Source organism: Leptonychotes weddellii, chromosome 2, assembly GCF_054177405.1.
Source record: "Leptonychotes weddellii isolate Sample4059 chromosome 2, ASM5417740v2, whole genome shotgun sequence".
Taxonomy (NCBI): Eukaryota; Metazoa; Chordata; class Mammalia; order Carnivora; family Phocidae; genus Leptonychotes; species Leptonychotes weddellii.
The window spans coordinates 88,681,332-88,702,826 of record NC_138370.1 but is presented as its reverse complement, the minus strand read 5'-3'; the positions used below and the strand labels follow the sequence as shown (position 1 = coordinate 88,702,826).

General features: G+C 37.1%; 1 protein-coding gene and 1 long non-coding RNA gene across 5 annotated transcripts in view; both read right to left on the bottom strand.

Moving 5' to 3' along the window:
• The window catches only part of LOC145720273 (uncharacterized), a 332,443-nt gene that overhangs the window by 185,294 nt on the left and 125,654 nt on the right, over positions 1–21,495 (bottom strand). The window lies entirely within an intron of this gene.
• The window catches only part of PDE5A (phosphodiesterase 5A), a 145,363-nt gene that overhangs the window by 121,993 nt on the left and 1,875 nt on the right, over positions 1–21,495 (bottom strand). For all 4 annotated transcript variants that reach the window (XR_014143157.1, XR_014143156.1, XM_006740607.3 and 1 more), the window contains exon 2: positions 1,266–1,854. Coding sequence is in view for 2 of the 4 variants with exons in the window: in XM_006740607.3 (XP_006740670.1) it covers positions 1,266–1,854 (589 nt within the window). In the remaining 2 variants the exon portion in view is untranslated. The remainder of the gene's footprint in view (positions 1–1,265; positions 1,855–21,495) is intronic.

Sequence of the window (21,495 nt, the reverse complement as noted above, 5' to 3'; positions counted from 1 at the left end):
TCCTGTTTCCCTGAACCTACCAGGGAATCTGGCATCTGTTATGATCTGCTTTCTATGCTACTTATCTATCCTATCTACTACATAATTTTCATTCAATCAATACTTATTAAGACTTGACTATGTGCCAAGCATTGTATTAAGCATCGGGAATACAAGAATGAATAAAACAGCAATGCCCGCTCCAAATTACATAGAGGATTTACAGGCCAGGATTACCACGGAACATTTAGAGTGTACCACATAGCAGGTAGCTAGAACAATTGTTCTATCAAGGTGCTAGAAAAACCTGGTAAACAAAGTGTCATTCCGTTAAGATGCCTTGTTTTAAAAAACATAATTCTATTAATAAAAAAGATCATTTAAAATGGGAAATCTGAAGAATCATATAGTGTAATCTTTAAGTCCGTAATTAGAGACCTATATATAATTATAGCAAAAGTGGAAGAATACCAAATATTTCCGCTGAAATATTTTACAGCAATGATTTCCATTTTTTGAAGACATAAATTTATTTAACAAAACAAATGAAAGAGAGGATGAAAAGAAAGAAAATCAGATTTTCGTGTCAATGGGACTTCAAATAAATGAATATAATTAATTTGAATGAATGAACAAATGAATGGAAAAAGACTACTGGTTTGGTTTTTTGACAGTTTTTAGACCTAGCATTTTAGAATCTCAGTAAAATCCTCGGAAGTTCACGTGGAGATAACAGATAAGGATATGTACAGTCAGCAGGTAAAAAGAGAAGAGAATACAACTGTGACATGAGCTATGTGAAATTATCATGAAGGAGAAAAACAAGACAAGATTTCTCTATGCCCATATCCTTGACTCAAGCACCAGTAAAGAAACTCATTTAAAAGATGGAAAAGTTCTGGGGCGTCTGGGTGGTTCAGTTGGTTAAGGGTCTGACTCTTGGTTTGGGCTCAGGTCATGATCTCAGGGTTGTGGGACTGAACCCCGAGTGGGGCTCTGTGCTCAGCACGGAGTCAGCTTGAGATTCTTGCCCCCTCCCTCTCCTTCCCCCTACTCACGCTCTCTCTCTCTCTCTCAAATAAGTAAATAAAATCTTTTTAAAAATAAGTAAGAGAGGGAGAGTTCTTATCACACATACCAGTTTTAAGTAAGTATGCAAATTACATCTCAGTGATCCTATTACCTCTCAGTTTGAAATACCCACCCCCCCATTCACAGCAGGTGTCCCATGTTCCACACCCTCTCCTCCTCACCCCGCTCCCCTGTCTCAATGATTCCCTATTTACCTCATAAGCATCTTTGATGTTCAAGGGCTCACCAAGTGCTGCCACATGTCCCACAATGCCTTTGTTCCATTCTAAGCGGATACAGTTATTTGAAGCTTCTTCCAGCGTTGAACCTTCTGCAACATCAAACAGGCGGCTGATAAGAAACTTGTCATTGGAGCTGTCCTCACAGACCAGAAACAGCGAATAGCGATCGGCGGAGATAAGTCCATGAATATGCAAGAAAATTTTGTGACATAAGGCTGTGACATCCAAATGACTAGAAATATCTTTCACTAATTCCAAGAGTCTTGAGCACTGGTCCCCTTCATCATTATCAAACCTTCGGGGGGTTAGAGGCATCTGTTCCCTCTTTTCTGAGTCAGCGACGAAGCTCACAGTGCCCTCAGAATCCTTGACAACAATGGGTCTAAGAGGCCGGTCAAATTCGGAGGCAGAGATTTTCCTGGTTGGTGTTCCAGGTGCACTGCTATCTGCGCGGGGACTCTGCTGCGAGGGGCAAGAGCAAGATTCTGTGTGGCCTCTGATGCCTTCCTTGCACACAGGGATGGTGTGGACTCTCTCAGCGAACCAGGCATTGACCATTTCTCTGCAGAACAGAATGCAGACATAGTACACATTTAAGAAAGAAAGGGGCTATCCCTGAGAGCTGCTAAAAATTCTCTCATGGCAAACTGATTAGATAATTATTCAACTTTTCATAGAAAATAAAAACAAGGTGGTTTATTTAAGAGTTTTATTTTGAAAACCTGTAAAGAACAATTGCTTCAATGAACATTTTAATCAAGTCTGATGCCTATACACATAGATTTTCAGATATCTGATTTGCAATGCATAAAGCATCAAGTCTGCTTCTCTCAAAAGCAGTCTGCATTAGCATAAAAGACACTAGATTTGACAACAGTCTTAGGAAAACATAAATAGAAAGATTAAATCGCTGTCTAAAACATACAACTTGTTCTGAAGTTAAATATTTGAAAATTTAAAACAAATATTTATCTAAATTTGGCTAGCTAATAATATGCTTAATTTTAAATAATTCTATCTATATTGCTATATACAGATTAGATTTAGAAGGGGGAAAATACAAACAATTTGATCTGGTATGTAGAAAGATTATAGACTTCTGTAAATATTATCCTAATAACGCTTGTTCAATAATGGTAAAAATTATCTCTTCTAGATTATCTAACTCCTGGTATAAAGGAAGAAAATTAAAAAGTAAGCAATACCTAATTTTAAAAATTTAGTCCAAGAAAATTTAAATTATTTGTTTTTAATGTACCTCTCTGTTAAAGAAATCCACTTGAGTTAAAGGCTTCATGGTGGGTGATTTTTTTTAAACAAACATCAGATCATACACATCAGAAGGATTGTTCAATTCAAATGATTCCCCTTGCAAAATTGTAATCTTATACCAATTGATAGTACCATTACTTCAGACATTTTTGGAGCTCTTCTTTTGAAACTAATTTCTAAGAAAATTCATAAGGTAAATAAGGATATTCGTTTTCTCTCAAAGTTAGATCTTGTTTTTCACTTAGCCTTCCTCTCAAAACTAACAAACAAAACCCAAACCAAAACAAAACAAAACAAAAAAATTAAAAAAAAATCCTCGAGTAACACTTAACTTAATCTCATATGCATAAGATTTGACTTTTCCCAAAACTCAAATTCACCTTCAAAAGACAAAAACTTGCTATCATTGAAGATATTTAAAAGAATTTGCTCATAATAAAAGCAATGCAATCCCCACTCTCCAATGACATATTGATTATTTTCACTAAAAGGCCAGGACAAAAAAAGTTTGACAATGCACTATTTTGGAGGGTGTTGGTATACTACTCTTCAATCTTCTTGGCTGTAGTAAAAATTGTTACCACCTCGTTGGAGGTAAACAGGCAATATCTAACAAATTTTTTTTTTTTTTTAAAGATTTTTTATTTTATTTATTTGACAGAGAGAGACACAGCGAGAGAGGGAACACAAGCAGGGGGAGTGGGAGAGGGAGAAGCAGGCTCCCAAGGAGCAGGGAGCCCGATGCGGGACTCGATCCCAGGACCCTGAGATCATGACCTGAGCCGAAGGCAGACGCTTAACCATCTGAGCCACCCAGGCGCCCAATATCTAACAAATTTTAAAATGCATTTATCCTTTGTTCCAGAGATTCTACACATGTGGCAAAATTAGTGCCAGCATATTTCCCGTAGCCCTATTTGTTTTTTTTTTTTAAAGATTTTATTTAGTTGACAGAGAAAGACACAGCGAGAGAGGGAACACAAACGGGGAGTGGGAGAGGGAGAAGCAGACTCCCCGCCGAGCAGGGAGCCCGATGCGGGACTCGATCCAGGGACTCCAGGATCATGACCTGAGCCGAAGGCAGTCGCCCAACCAACTGAGCCACCCAGGCGCCCCTCCCGTAGCCCTATTTGTTATAGCAAAGATAACAAGCTACCCCTACCACCACTGGAAGGCTGGTTAAATACATAATGATATATTTATACAATGGAATAGTAGGGCGGTCCTTGAGAAATGGTTGCATGTACCGCTGTGAATAATTTCCATAATTTATTAAGTGAAAAAAGAAGAATACAGAGGGAAAAAGAAAAGGCTGACTTATTTCTGAATCTCTACTAAGTTTTCCATTTTTGAGATATTCCCTTGGTTATTTTGTTTTGAACAACAATGTATTATTTGGTAAATATCTATTACTCTGAAATAGTGCCAGTCTAGAATGGAATGGGTAAAAAAAAAATAATAACAGATATTACCAGGACGAACTCAGAATTTCAAGTGTTGGATACAGTTATAAAAAGCCTTTCAAAGATCCTTTAAGAAGAAACACTTACATAACCCCCCAAAATTGCAGTAGCGGTGCCAAAGACATTGATTTTAAAAATGCATGTGAAGCTGTCAAAAATGTACAAGAAGTTTCCAAATAAAATTGTTTTGTAAAATGTAGACAGGAAAAAAGCACTATATCTAAATTAACATACTTTATGTGATTTAAAGATATGTACATGTAACTTAAATTGTTAAATCAATATAAAAATAGGCATTTGAATTATTTCAGCTACCATCCTAAAATTTAGTCCAATTTATTTCTTATCTTCTTATTGGAAAGTGGTGATCAACTGTTTTTTAATCAAAATATCTACCTGACAAATCCATGAGGATATCTAAACAACTTAAGGCAACTTAAAATGGTGAAAACAGAATTCCTAACGCCCTACCCATCATCTTACTCCAATCTCACTCCCTGCCAGCTTTCCTCATATTAATAAAGAGCACCATCACCTCCCTAGTTACTCAAATCAACATCTAGGAATTACTCTAAATTTCTGTTACCTTCAAATCTCACATCTAAGCCAAGTCCTGTCAGTGTGACTCCCCAAACCTTATATCCCAATCTGTTCATTTCTACCTCTTGCATTACATCCTGGTCCAGTTCCACTATGGCCACAGCGCCCCACTGGTCTCTCTGTATTATACTTGCCCCCTTTCAATCCATTCTCCCCACAGCAGCCAGAGGAATCTTTAAACAAAGTATATCTTCACATCGTAATTATCCTACTTGGCTTCTCAGTGAATAGAGAACAAAACCCAAACTCTTTTAATCCCCTACCACAGTTCCACTTGCCCAGGCTGGCCTCCCTGGTGCTCCTCAAGCCCCCTAAGCTCTACCTGCCCCCAGTCTGGAATGTTCTCACCTCACCTATGTCTGGTTGATCACAGCTTCTACATCCTCCACTCAGACAGGTCTTCTCTGGTCATGCCACCTAGAGGGGCCTCTGACACATGAGGTTCTCACCTCCCAGCACCTAAATTCTTATTACTGGATATTTTTCTTGTTTGTTAATCTGTTGTTTTATTGTCTGTCTCCTCCAACCAGATGTAAATTTCATCAGAGCTACTTGTCTGTCTTGGAAAATGCCTGTCTCATAGTCTGTCTACAATAAATAATTCTTGAGTGAAGTGAATGGATCAAGAAGTAAGGCTCCTAAATTACGCCAAAAGGGACAATAGTCTTTGAATATATGAATGCTGGTATATTTGTTACAGAGAATCAACACTGTCGTTTAACTATTAATATTTTTTACCTCTTGGATGTAAGCCTCATAACTGACTATGGTTAATTTATCCTCACATAACCTGCAGGGCCTACTATATATCTTAAATAGAGCCAGTGCTTAAAAATTCTTTGTTATATGTTTTTTATTACTGTATTTGTCTCAAGTTTTTTCTTTTCTAGTTACTTTCTTGGTGAGATGAACTTAATATTAAATTATACAGGAAAAGCAGATCTTGTACATTTACTCATTCAATCAACAATTTTTATTAACCACCAGTCATAGGGGAAGGGGTTTCTCATGACCACATTATTGATTATCTGAGTCCCTATAGTTATATGTTTATGCAGGAAAACATACGTTATCATAATATCAACCCACAAATAAAATTAAATCATTTCTCACACCTCTCTCTCTTCACACATCCCTTGAAGTTTTGCAGTGTATGACCTAGGTGGCTATATGAAGTGGGCCTTTCCTCTTAAGACTATCAATCCTCTCCCAATAATCTTTTAGTATTTCAGTCTCTATACAAATATATAACCTGCAAATCAAAATTCAAATTCTTATATAAGATACAGAATTTCTAGAAGTAGAGCAAAGTAATGTTGGAGAACCATTACAATACTATTTTTTTACAACTATATTACATTACATGACAATTACAATATTACACAATGCCACTGACAATTAAGGGCTATGCCCAATTAAAGACCAGGTAACAAATCAAGAAAGAATCAACAAGGAAAATGACATAACAGATACTTGAAAAGAGAATTTTATTTAAATAATTTTATTCAAGACTAAGAAATGTCCTTGAAAAAACTGATGAAACATTCAAAATATTAATTTGAAAAACTGTTTTTTGAAGAAAAACAAAGAAGACTCTCTAACCCTGTTGTAAAAGTCAAACATGGAGAATTTAATTGATTATGTTTTGTTAAAAATTGTTTACTCTAAAATTTAGCACGGAATTTTCATCATAATATAAATTTTATTAAATCTAAGACAAGATTAATTTACTGTCATAATCTGTGGTTCCATTTTCCAGATATAGTTCCAATCAAATCCTTTCCACTGATTTTTTTTTCCATTTTAATTGGATTCATGCTTAAATATCCTTTTTTTTTATAAAATGAGTTATTCTCCTAAGGCAAGATCTGAGTGTGTCGGGCACTATGCTGACCACCAGCCAGAGAGTACTGAGCTCCCCAAGCAAACCATCCAGTGACCACTCCTCCAGAATTGAAGTTTATGTTGTGTTCAGGAGTTAACTTATATACATATTGGATTTTGCCATCATAAGAAGTTAAATGTAAATGCACACAAATGAATAAAGATGGAAAAGATGACTGTGAACATGTCAGATATCAGGGTAAAAAGTACCAGATGGGATTCAAGAAACCTAGATGGTAATTCTGACTGGACAAATCACTCCTGTGGCTAGGATCGGATCTCTATTTTCACTTCTCTTCCTTGATTTTGTGGGATTTTGAAAAGTACTTATATGAATGATACTGGGAAAAAAGGGGGGGTACCATTTTATTTAAACCTGGTAAGGCAGGCATTGACAATCCTGCTTTCTAAATTATGAAGCTAAATTAAAATGGCTGAACCAAAGACATTCTATTTGGTAGCAATATCAGGAGTCAAATCCAGGTCTCCTTTTCCAAGTCTTATGGCCTGTAAGAATATAAACGTTCCCAGAACATCAATGCTTATCACAAAGGAGGCACTCTGTAAACTTCTAGCTGCATACGAAAAGAGTCAAACTCAAATTCAAGCATCCAAGGCATGGAGAGAGTAAGATCACTTACAGTAACACATCCTCTAACTTAATTTTTTGCACTCAGATCATAAAAAGATGGCACATTAAGCCACTGAGGTAAAAACTGTCTCAAAGGACTCGGAGGATAAAGATTCTTAAGGGTAGTGTCCTGAAAAAAATCTGACCGAATCCCATGTCTGTTTCTCTGAAACCAGGTCGTGTTTTACAAAAAAAACCAATGCATTGAAAAAAAAATGTATCATGAATATGTTCAAGAGAAGAGTCATTCTTTAGGGTTGCTAGATTTAGCAAATAAAAATACAGAACACCCAGTTGAAATTGCATTTCAGATAAACAATGAATAATTTTTTAGTCTGAGTGTTATCTGAAATTCAAATTTAACTGGGTATCCTGTATTTCCTCTGACCACACCACTCATTCTTTTCCCCAACTGAAATTGTTGGCAGACAGACAACAAAGAAAAGGTAGGTTCTATATCGCATACTAATGAGTTCCAGGCTATCAAAGCACTAACTCGAATTTTATCATCAAAAGAGCACAAAGGACTACCACACTGTGATCCTGTGTATAATAACCGAACCTTTGGAAAGCGTACAGATTAATAATTTACAGTATAAAATTCCTCTGTAAACCAAGTTCTTTGATTTTACTCTCAAAACCACATCATGCATTTAATAGAGAATAAACAAATTATAATTGACTCATAAAAGAGAGACTGACTAACTGCTAAAAATCCTTGGGACTACAAAGCATCAAGGGGCTAAGTTTTGGGGAGTCCTAAATTCTAATCTAATCTAAGCGTTTGCTACCAATGAATTGTATGACCAGTAGCAAACAATTTCTTCCTGAGTTTTGACTTCATCTTCTATAAAACAGGGAAAATGCCACCTGTTCTGACTTCTTGATGAAGTGCAAGGTGTTGTCTTCAGCAGGGTATAAAGTCAAGAATACCAAACAGGCCATCAGAAGGTAATGCTAGTTTCAGCTATAAGACTACACAGATGTGAGGCTGAACCACTTAAAATTTCTCTGGATTTCCAGTCTTTCAGTTGTAAACACAGGCAGCTGTATTAAAAGGCCTGAAGACCGCACCCCCCCCCCCAAAGGATGACTTTCTCAACAGGCCATTGGGTGATCATTAGGTCAGTCAACTCAATGTCCTTTTGCCCCTTGCTTCCTCTTTTTTAAATGGGAGAAGGACCTCCTTACTCCTTCACTCACTGCTCAGGGCAGATACAGGAGTCAAATTAGAAAATGCTTGTAAAAGCATTTCAAACTCTCCTCCATATTTTGAAGATTTCGCTATCTCCTGTACCCTTAGCACTCATTCCAATGGAGATGCAGGGCTGGGGTAGGAAGTGGTGGCTGTTCATTTCTTCATAAAGTTCTAAGAATCAGACAAAGGATGAGGGGGAAAAGGTGTTCCTGGTGTACAAACCCCCAGGCTGAGTGGGCTAACAGGGTCTGGAAACAGGCTGGCTACAGGCATCCGGATGGCTCAAAGCCCTTGGCCAAAGCAGATACTACAGAATGCCATTCTTGATAGAATCCCATGAAGTTTTCCCTCCTCCAAAAAGATGAGTTCTATCATAACTCTAGACAAGTTGCAGCCTAACCATGTGAGCAAAAAGAAGGAAAGAGACACAAGTTCTGCAACGTATTCTGACCCTGTGTTACAAGCACTAATAAGTTAGGGCCTCTGCTTTCGTGGATAAGCATGTCCTTGCTAACTGCCTGGCAAAGCTGGGAGCAATCAAAACCAGGGCGGCCCTCTTGAAGTTTTTCAGTTGACTTCATTTTACAAGGCTGTTAACAAAAGCTAACAGGCCCTAGACACTTGAAATCAAGCCACGACCAAGGAAAATGCAGTGAAAATTGGTGCCAAGAATTTATATTCGATGACAAGATCCTGATGTTTAACATCCCATCCAAATCATTCCTTCTCGCTTTACCAAAATCTGTTTTATGATCCTCCCAGTCACTTATATCCTTCCTTATTTTATGACACAAACAATTTCTTACCTCGTAAATGAGTTGTATTATACGCTTTTTTTAAATGGGTAAATTAAGTATCGTTTTGTGTTTGTTTGTTTTTAACTTTTACAGTATGTCTTAAAATAACTAGAGAAACCCTGGAGGGTACCAACATCAATGCTGGGAGTTATTCCTCTCAGGTAACATAATGTGAATATCATCTGTGCTGTCAAACTTGTATATACCTTAGATTCTGCTCAGGCTCACAACGGGACTCTTTCCCACACTGAGCAAGTAAAGAGCCCAGAAGACTGATATTAATTACATGAAAGGAAATAAAGCCAAATGGCAGTTGTCAAAAACTTGCCATGAGTTGTCATAAATGTGACCTGAATTTTAAATTTCAAATCTTTTTAAATATTAATGAATCCGATCAGAAGTTTATTATCTTAATATTCTACTTTAGGGAAGACTCTTGCACCCCAACTGCTCATGCAATGGCAGTTTGATTTAAAAGTCCGTGTCATGAAGAATAATGTTTAACACATTTTGATTTTACTGAGGTTCTTTATAACACTACCAGCACTGTACCCTTCAAAATGGTGTCACAAAGTAGGTGGAGTGCCCTACAAAATTAAATGAGTTCATGCACCCAAAAGGCCAAGAAGCCAGGTTTTAGCAGCTGCTGCAGGAAAAGTCTGAGCTGGATATTCCTAGTTGGACATTTTGCATCTTTAGGAATACACAGAGGGATGATCAAGTTCATTCATTCGTGAATGATAAAAAAGATAAAAAAAATTTGGGGTGGGGAGAAAACTTAGAAGGTGAATTGTCATTTTTTACAATGGTTGTAACAGAGTTTATTTCCTCAAAATTATCAACATGGCAGAGCCCTGTATACTTATATTTTTTAAGTAGATGAAAAGTGTATCATTCTTAAAATGATACAGTCAACTAACTTAATGATTTAAATTAATGGTTCAAACCTAGTAATACTTTTTTTATGTATATTTAAATAGATATAAGTTTGTATATTGGGTACACTTCATCTTCTTTCTAAAAATATTATTAAGTTGATTAGTAATCCTCATTGAAAAAATGAAAGGTAACTGTAAGGCACATACTCTGTTAAGAATCAAAACTTTTTGGGGCGCCTGGGTGGCTCAGATGGTTAAGCGTCTGCCTTCGGCTCAGGTCATGATCCCAGGGTTCTGGGATCGAGTCCCGCATCGGGCTCCCTGCTGGGCGGGGAGCCTGCTTCTCCCTCTGCCTCTGCCTCTCTCTCTCTCTCTGACTTTCATGAATAAATAAATAAAACATTTAAAAAAAAAAAACTTTTCCTCCTTTTCCAATTTTTCATTTTCACTCAAGATTATTAGAAACCGTATCACAGGAAAGAAAACTACAATTTATAGTTTGTGTTATAGAAATTTTCCACTAATCTAGACATGTCACAGCTTCCTCCAAATGCCTTCTATCTAAAAATATTAAATAGGAAATGCATAACTTATTGACAGGACAGAGGGATGTAAACTCTTGCACAGTATTTCAAATATGGTTAGCAAAAGACACACAGACACACACAGACATCTGGGTCCATAACGACTCCATGCAGCGGAGTTGAAGTGCTCATTCATCTTACGAAATGAATCTTGAAAAAGACAGAACTGCCTTAAAATATGTATTTAATATTCCAGATGTCTTGAAAGGGAAAAATGATTAAAACACTTTGTCTAGGTTTTATACAATATTTCTTGCCATCTAGAAAACTAAGGAAAAAAGAAGAAAAATTTACAAGGCAAAGTAAAATTGTGATATAAACACAGTAACTGTCTTAAGTTAAAAATACAATTAGATGAAACCTAATTGTAGATCAACTAAGTTTAATGTGTTTTGTACTCTTGCCTAAAATAATGTAACAAAGGATAAAAATTCTTTGAAAATATACTGTACTTACGGTATTTGTGTTCTAATACTAAAAATATAATTGTGATGGCCTAGTACCCAAATATTCAGCCATTCTATTTTAAAATGTCATTTGAGAGTTCCCACTTTTTATACTCTAAAATTATATATGGAAACTAAACCCACTTGGGCAAAGTCTCTAGGCACATCGTTTAGTAATGTGCATGCACATTAAATGGCCCTAGGAGAAACCTGAACATTTTCCTAGAGTCCACATGACATTAAATCTATGAGCCTTTGCTTTGCTTCTTTTACCGCTGACACTAAACTTCAGTAGAGCCTGGTGGGTAAGGGCCCTAGGTGGGACAGACTTAGGCTTCAACCCCAGAGCTACTTTTTTCTAACAGTAAAACCTTAGGTACATTATTCACTCTCTCCATAAAATGGAGATAATGACAAACCTTCCTCCGGTTCTTAAGAAAATTAAAGGAAGGGCGCCTGGGTGGCTCAGTCCATTAAGCAGCTAACTCTCGATTTCGGCTCAGGTCATGATCTCAGGGATCGATTGAGCCCTGTGTTGGGCTCCATGCTCAGCCGGGAATCTGTTGGAGGATTCTCTCTCTCTCTCCCCATTTCCCTCTGCCCCTCCCCCTGCCTGTGCACACACACACACACACACTCTCTCTCTCTCTAATAAATAAATAAATAAATAAATAAATAAATAAATAAATAAATAAATCTTTTTAAAAAATTAAAGGAAATAATGTATATAAAGTGACAGCATAGAATTTGGGACACACACACTCTATGTCTAATATAATGTTTAATACATGATAGTTATTATTTTTGAGATAATCAAACATTATTAAATCGAGTGTATCTTCAAAAGTGATTCTTTTTAATTTTTTTAAAAAGATTTTTATTTATTTACTTAACAGAGATAAGAGAGAGAGCGCGGGCGCCTGGGTGGCTCAGTTGGTTAAGCGACTGCCTTCGGCTCAGGTCATGATCCCGGAGTCCCTGGATCGAGTCCCGCATCGGGCTCCCTGCTCGGCAGGGAGTCTGCTTCTCCCTCTGACCCTCCCCCCTCTCATGTGCTCTCTCTCATTCTCTCTCTCTCAGATAAATAAATAAAATCTTTAAAAAAAAAAAAGAGAGAGAGAGCGCAAGTAAGCAGAGCAGCAGGCAGAGGGAGAGGGAGAAGCAGGGTCTCTGCCGAGTAGGGAGCTCGACGCGGGGCTCGATCCCAGGACTCTGGGATCGGACCTGAGCCGAAGGCAGACGCTTAACCGACTGAGCCACCCAGGTGCCCTCAAAAGCGATTTTTTGTAAAAATAAAAATAATCTATTCAGTAGGCTTGTACAGTAAAACTAGATGTTAGCCACTGTTTCTTCTTAAAGCTCCTAGTTTAAAAGCACTAATGTCTCTACAGAAACACTTACATGAAAAAAATAGTTGGTTTACATTAATGTATTTTCTCAAATTAGAACCAAAAAAACATTAAGACTCCCTAGACTAATAACTACACTTATACATGACATAATTTTCTGAATAATATATAAAAATAAAGAGCTGAACATTTAGTTGAGAAAAATAAATGCAAGAACATAACTTGTTTTTCCATTACTACTTAAAAATTAATTTTTTACAAAAATAAATTAGAGATTTGGGGATGATTTTTTTTGTCAAAATATCAAAGATAAAATAAAACTGACAACAAATGTGAGAAAATATATAACTAATTACCTATAATGAAAACCACAGCAATATTTCATAATAATCATAATTCTAAACTGGAGTATGGTTTTAATACTAGACAAAATAATACTTTAACACTCTGCTACAGATTTGGAGACTAAAGTGGTCTGTTTTAGTTCCTACCTTAAGTGGCTCAATTGAGGAAATTCTCTTAGTAGGCTGAAGCCTAGCCTTCCTGGAGGGCTATGCAGCAATTCCTTGAGTAGTGACATTTGGGGAGATTTGCACAGTGCCTCAGATAAAATAGAGTAAAAAGTTGCAGGCCCCGAGTAATGCACAAAACACAATGCATTCTCATGTTTTTAAGTTTACTGTTAAAACGTCATCCTTTTTTCTTTCTCTCCAGTGCTTTTTTTCGTTGTCCTGTGAATTAATTAATCACTTTAAAACCAGAAATAGGAAAAGTGTACTAATTTCCTGTCTGAAAAGGGATGGTTAAAAACTCATATGGAAATCTGCTAAAATTATCAGTAGGAAAAACACAAAAATAACTCACACAAAATAAATAAAATGTTAGAGATTTTTCCTGCTCTTAAGGTCCTAGTTTTATAGTTGTAGTTAAACTGTTTGCATAATTTGACCTGGATCCACTACTCATATTTGGAAAGTAGTTAAAGAAGGAAACTTCAGTCTGAGAATCTGAGAATCTGTTCTCCTTGTGAGAATCAAGAATGCTTAGAGCTGGGGTGCCCGGGTGGCTCAGTCAGTTAAACAGCTGCCTTCCGCTGAGGCTGAGGTCAAGATCCTGGGGGTCTGGGATCGGCTCAATGTTGGGTTCCCTGCTCAGCGGGGAGTCAGCTTCTCCCTTTCCCTCTGCAGCTCCCCCTGCTTGTGCTCTCTCTCTCTCTCAAATAAATTTAAAAAAAAAAAAAAAGAATGCTTAGAGCGGAGAGATTTTTAAACTCACTAATGAATTTCTCTGCCTTCTCCCACTTTTTAAAGCCCAGGGTTATTAATTTGGGCCAATCCCAAAGCTGGGGACAACACAGGGAGGTCTAGGCTCCCATTCCAATTCCCTTTCCAGTACCTCACACAATCCATAAATGGTTCTATTCAAATCATTAATTTTCATGTAAAAAATACAGTCTCTTAAAATCTATAAAATCACTGTTCATTTGTTCTAATTCCCATTTACCAGATTAAAAGAATGACTATCAAAATCTGTGATAATATTTAAGCCGCTGATGATTCTCAAGGTACAATAGTAAACTACTGAAATTCACTCTAAAAAAAGAGAAGGAAATATGTATTATCTCCTTTAAATTTCCTAAGAACCCTATGAAGTAAATGCTACCTCCATTTTACAGAGAAGGCAGATAAAGCACCTAAGGTCATACTCTTTATTTTTTGTTTTTTTTAAAGATTTTATTTATTTGACAGAGACACAGCGAGAGAGGGAACACAAGCAGGGGGAGTGCGGGAGGGAGAAGTAGGCCCCCCGCCGAGCAGGGAGCCAATGTGGGGCTGGATCCCAGGACCCTGGGACCATGACCTGAGCTGAAGGCAGATGCTTAATGACTGAGCCACCCAGGTGCCCCAGGTCATACTCTTTTAAAGAGATAGTTCTAGGGTTGAAGCTAAGATTTTTCCTACCTAGGGCCCTTAACCACCATCATTAGAAATCAATATTAAACAGATTATTATGAAATATAAAACAATATTAAATAGTTCAAAATACTATATTTTTAGTATTAGAACACAAGCAGTATGTATGTAGTAATATGCCCTTGGGGGCACTTGGAAATGTGGGGTATAATGATGGGGGTGCTCTGGCATTTAATGTCTGGGGCCCAGGGATGTTAAACATCCTGCAATGTGTTGAACAGCCTCTCACAACAACATAAAAAGGTCACCACAGAATGCTAACAGCATCGTCCCCTTTTCTTTTTGAGGGGGAGAGAGAGGCAGGGGAGGGGCAGAAGGAGAGGGAGAGAGAGAATCTTAAGCAGGCTCCATGCCCAGAATTGAGCCTGATGTGGGGCTCGATCTCACCACCCTGAGATCATGACCTGAGCTGAATTCAAGAGCTGGACACGTAACAAACTGGGCTACCCAGGCACCCCAATAGCATCCCTTTTGAGAGGCACTGGTTTAGATGAAGAAAAGATGACTATACTATAATAGGCTATTAAATGAAACTGGGGAGATTTGGAGCACCTCCAAGCGATAGCCTCGAATAATCTCTACCCAGAGGTTACAGTGATTACTTCTCCTGGATCTGGCATGGAAAGGAAATGAATGCTCTGCCTAAAGTTATTTACTATTTCCAAGTTTTCTCTAGCTATGAAAACATCTGAGAAGTTAACTGGGACCAAACATAAATAAAATACAAAATTGCTTCATATGGTTTTATGTTCAAAATTGACCGAGAGTTGAAAGAGACGTGTTCTGTTATTTTCCATGCATTCACAATCACATGTGTGAAAAATGTTCCTTAAAGGAAAACATACTTATATCTGAAAGAAAACATAATAACTGACTGACATCTATGCTGTAAATACGAAACTGATTTGTTTTGTAGTTGAGATATGGGGAGACTGCACTAGATTGGCATTTTTCAATCTGAGGTATGAGATGGCCTGAGACTCCCAAACAAGTACGTTTTGAAGATCTGTAATTTTTCTATGAAAATGTCTTAACTTTGCGTTTTCACATTGATGATAATTAAAATAAAACAAAACAAAACAAAAAGGTGAAAGAATAAAAGACTGGATGACCACCTTAAAACCACGCACTGTCCTGCAATTTTAGCAGGTTTATATTTGTGTTTACAATCACACTACAGCTCAGTGGCTCTAGGATAAAGAGAAAATTAAAAAGAGACAAATTTAATATGCAAATATGCTTTCAAACCAACTACAAACCAAAAGCTGGTATGCTGTGCTATCGGAATAAAAGCTTGGTGACCGAGCAGACCCAGTGGGAGAAGCCAATCATCATTAGTGCAACTGTAGCAAAGGTGAGCTGACCTCACCAGACCCTTTATTGGGCAGTCAGGGCCATATTCACTCTGCAAAGGTGATTTAATAAGTGCTGTCAAATTGCATCTGGCTGGAGATGTACCATTCGTATTTCATAGTTAACTTACAAATTTATTTTGGTATTACAATTGGAAAAATGCTGTAATTATGATTAAATTATACCTACTCTTAAGAATTCCACATTTAACTAACATTAAATAAAAGGAAGTCCAACACTAGGTATGGTAGATATCTGGAACTTGTGGGTGTGTCTATATCATTTTCTTTTGGGAATTCCCTCTCCCCCAAAGGCATTTCACATTATGGGTTACCTGCCCCAACAAAGTACTTGGAGAACCTTATTCTTCTGGACACAGTGATTGGTCCAGAGCAGACACATGACCCAAGCAAGGCCAGGGTAATTTTGAGAGGACTGACACAAATAACAAGGTATTTCTCTAACATCAGAATTTTAAGACCCACAGAAAGTTGCCCTGAAAAACCTGCCAGGGACGCCTGGGTGGCTCAGTCGTTAAGCGTCTGCCTTCGGCTCAGGTCATGACCCCGGGGTCCTGGGATCGAGCCCCGCATCGGGCTCCCTGCTCCGCTAGAAGCCTGATTCTCCCTTTCCCACTCCCCCTTCTTGTGTTCCCTCTCTCACTGTTTCGCTGTCAAATAAATAAAATCTTTAAAAAAAAAAAGTTTCCACCATATAAAGAAAGCATACAGAATAAAGCCAACACAGCACAGGGCCCAAAAATGGATGGGTGGATGAATGCGTGGATGGGTGGATGGATGGAAGGAAGGAAAGAAGGAAAGAAGAACGGACGGATGGATGGATGGGCTGAAGGAAGGCCAGATTAAAAAGATATACAGACAAGCAGAATCTTGACAATATTTGATCAGCTGAATTTCAAAACCAAACAATCTCTTATAAGTCAATTTTGTATGAATTCAAGTAGGGTTTATGTTACTTATGGCCAAACACTTTCTAACTAATACACTAGAGATGAAGAGGAATGTCTTCCTTTAACAGAGGAACATTACTTAAGTCTGAGAAACACTGGATTACATGATCCCCTCTAACTCTAAATTCAAAAATCGTGTGTGTGTGTGTGTGTTTTAATTATTTCATCTGCTTAAAAGATCAGGATCTTTTCTTACAACCTTGGCATATGTATTCAACAGAGAGTAGAAATAATGATTGCTATTTTTCAGTTATCACTAGGGATATGATACTAGAGGGGGAATCTTTTTTCTCCCAAGTTTAGATTTAATAAAATTATTCAGAGAAGATAATTTGCAAAAGGTTGATTTTAAAATTCACAATTAAGGGAAAAGTCTTGACGAATACAGAAGCTAACAATGGCACATAACACTTCAAAAAGCATGGTCAGTACAAATTACAAACCAGAGAAATAATAAATAGATATCCTTAAGAGCTGTTTAAAAGTTTTTTAGAATACATATCAAAATTAAATATTTTATTTATTTGAGAGAAAGCAAAGGAGTGCACTCAAGGGGCAAAGAGAGAAGCAGATTCCCCACAGAGCAGGGAGCCAGATGCAGGGTTTGAACCCAGGACCCCGAGATCATGACCTGAGCCGGAGGCAGACGCTTAACCGACTAAGCCACGTAGATGCCCCCTATCAAAATAATTCTTAAGAACTTAACACTCAGTTTGCCTTACCTGCCTTAAACATTTGGTTAGCAGTTAAGTATAAATTCCTACCAATTAAAGAAAATGAATAAAGCACTTACATCATGAAAAAAATATACATAATTCACATTAAATGGGAATACCAAGTCAGGAAATAAGATTACAGAGCTAAATATCAAATGAATGACTCATGTTGGAAAGACTTTCTTCAATTTTTATTCCTAGGTATGTAGCTCACAGGCACTTCTTACTGAGAACCTGATATAACAGATATCTCCAAGACCACATCAATCAGCTGTAAACACTGGTCAACTGAATCTACATCTGTCCAGCTAAACTAATTTCATAGGAAGTCCTGCAAAGTCAGTAGCTAGCCTGCATCCTAAATTCAGAAATTAGTCATTTTTCAACCCTCCACGATCAATCAACTCAGTGATTTATTTAATTGCCCTACAGTCCTTACCAAAGGCTTTCATCCTAGGAAGAGGTTGTCATCCTACAACCAGCTCTGAGAACAAAGAACAAATCTAACTCAACATAACAATTACAGGTTTAATAAATTATTAGGTTGAAAAATGTTTGGGGGATAAACTAATAAACACCAAACTGTTCTGTGTAGCCTTTTCAATTAGGGAAGAAATCTTTCCTGAGCATTATTAAAATGCATTAGGAAGTTCAAGCAAAGTTCTAAGTTAATTTGTGTTTCAAATCTAAAGGAAGGGGAGTATCTTAGAAAGACATTCTCTGTAATCAGATAAGGATGAAGGTACACACTTTACCTATAAAACTTAAAAGCCAGTTTCAGATATTTTAAATATTTAAATATTTAGGTGGAATTACTTTAAAAGAAAATTTTGTTGCACACCATATTCAAAACGCTAATAATTGTACACCTTGAGGTGTTGAAAACATGATCTTATGAAAATATCAGCCATTTTCACAGATCTGAAAAAAAGCTACTGAATTGTACTATATGCCTACTTAAGTTTTTGCTAGCTAAGCAAATAGATTTATTTTGAGATATGCAACTATGAATAATTGCCACTGCATTAATTCTACCACATTGTTAGGAATCATGACCTTGCATTGCAGACTCTAAAATGGATCTGAATTTGAAACCCTGAGAACACTAGCGATAGAAGGGCAATGAGAAACATCATTATAAGGGCTCCTACAGCTTCTTTTAGGAGGACAGAATCTGATACACATGAGTACTTTCAGGGCACTAAAAAAGCAGCTTAAAGCTGACCATATGAACCCTGTGTATAAACAATACAAAAAGAAAAGGTCATTACTGCATCAGAATTACCATCATAAAAAATATTATAAATAATATTAAAGTCACACTGAGTCAATAACCACAGGGTTTTATTATCTTCAACACTACTGACAGCTTAATAAAATATGCTTAACAAATCATTTGTTTGAAAATTGAAAACTATATTCCTATGTAATTACAGAAACAGTATTTTTAAAAAGTGGATGGCAATATTTATTTTATATCCATCATCTGATTTTAATATAAATATCTTGCAAATAAAAATGTTACAGCTTTTAGAGATAAGAAAAAAATATGAAAGAAAGAAAAGAGAAAAGAAAAAAGTCTCAAACACAGGACCCAGAATGTCAACTAATTCAGCACAGTTTTGCAGTGTCAAATAAAAAGTCTATCATAGAAAGTTACATGGAAGTGTAAAACTTCTGTTTCTGGACTTTGATCCAAGCGGTCATAAAAACTGGTCCTCATTAGTAACTCCTATTTCCATTATATGTCAAATATTCTCAAGCTTTTGCCTAGTACAAAACAAAGCAATAAGAAGTCAATCACGTTACCCCTACAATACTAAATGATCTAAAACATAATCCACAATGGCAGAAATGATTAGTAACTAATGAAAGGTAACATTATTTTAATATGCTGTCAAGAATAACAACAGCTGTTAAAGTGGCATTAGCACCTGGAAGCCTTCATTTGCAAATGCATGAAGATTAGAGCCCTTAATTAACACAGTATCTCAGGCGGGTAGAACTGCAAAGTTGTCTAGAATGGTGAGGGTGGGAGTTTCCGTATGTTGTAGTTTACTAGTCTCCAGTTAATTTTTATAGATTATGTTATGAATTGTTCAACTGACACTCAAATTCACATAAACAGGCTGTGATTACTAAAAAGCATCTATGCTCCAAGCTTGTAGCTTTTAACTATGTGCTTAGCTCTGTATTTGAAGATAGTTATAGGAAACAATGTAATATAGCAGCCGAACTGCTTTCAAGGTCAACCAAAATTCACGGGTATTTAAATGAGAATTTAGGGATGCCAGAAACCTTCATTCTGTTCAATGACTACTACTGAGTACAGATCATTCAGTTTGGGGATAGGATAAAAAAGCATGCATGAATGTCATGCATGGAAGTAGTTCCATCAACATGCCTGTTTACCGGCACAGATGGCTAATCTAAGTGAATCCAAATTTATTTTAAATTTAAAAACATGTTAAATGTTTCTACAGAACTGTTTCATGGGGTCCTGAATCACATACAGTACTCATTTTACACTTACAGAGTGTAACAAAAAGGATAAAAGCAAAGTAACAGCTTCTAGTTAAAAGAAAAAAAAAAAATCCTAGCTATAAAGTTAAAATGTCTGCAATAAGTATTTACCACAACCATATGAATCACACTGGGTTTAGAAGTTTGGAATTTTTATAATCAACTACTGTCTAATCTCTCAATCTTAAATCTCTAGTTAATGCCACCAAATATAAGCCCAAACAGGAACCTCTGACTACACACAAGCTCTTAGATCATATTCTTTAAACTGACAACTTTCAGCACTTTATACTTAATGAGGGCCTGTACTACTCTTAAATATTTTACACTTTCGTTTTCCAACTTTTACTCAACATAAACTCTTAGAAATATATAAGAATATATATACACATACATGTCATAGAAAGTGGTCAGCCTATTGTCAACATCAACTATAATATAAAAACCGTAACTAAAAAAGTCTTTATATAGAGTTTCAGATGATCTAAATTTTACACAGAAAAGTGTAACTTTGAGAAATGAGGATTGTAATCCTGTGCTACTTGGGAGAAAAAGTAATGTGAAAAGAAAATTAGGGCACCTGGGTGGCTCAGTTGGTTAAGCGACTGCCTTCGGCTCGGGTCATGATCCCAGGGTCCTGGGATCGAGTCCCACATCAGGCTCCCTGCTCGGCGGGAGGCCTGCTTCTCCCTCTCCCACTCCCCCTGCTTGTGTTCCTGCTCTCGCTGTCTCTGTCTCTGTCAAATAAATAAATAAAATCTTTAAAAAAAAAAAAAAAAGAAAATTAAATGTAACCCCTTCCATTTAACTTCCAATAAAATGTTACTTTCAAAGATTTGGCAGGCTCTGAGTGAAGTGTTCTTATGTATGACTACTTAAAAAGATCACCAAACTATCCTAAGTTTCTGTCTTTAAAGGGAGAGAAGGAAAAAAAGAAGAGGACATTGATGTTGATTTGTAAGACAAATCACTTTTTTCTTTCAACTACTAATAATCTACAGAACATTTCCAAAGAACAGCCTGACACACTGAAAAAAATCAGCCCAGCTCTCCTGCCCACTCCCCATTCAATGGGGGCAGAAAAGTGGAAGTGTGCAAGGGTGAAAGGAAACTAGGGACAGATGGCCTCGGAGTAGCAGGTGACCTCTGAAAACTGGGGGCCCACAACAATCAATAATTCCAGATCTAGACGGCCTTAGTGCCTCACCCCAAACTCGCAGGAAACTGTCCTTTGAAAAGAAACCACTTTTCTTTTCAGGGTTTATCCTCTGGTTGCTCCAGATTCAGATTTTGAAGGAAGACAGCCAAAGCGGGGAAGAGGACTTTAAAAGGAGGGCGGAGTAATTAAACAGAAGAGATAAGATTTGCCCTAAGCTATCGCCTCTGTCCAAAACCCCCCCCGAAAGTGATGAAATCGACACAAACTCGTTTAGGAGAAACTGCCTTAAAAGGAGCCCCTTCTAAAATCCCAAAGTAATACACCGTAAGAGAATAAAGGAAGACAAAAATATCAGACAGTCCATTTTCAATGAAGCATCCCTCTGCCCCCCCCCCCCCCCCGGGGCG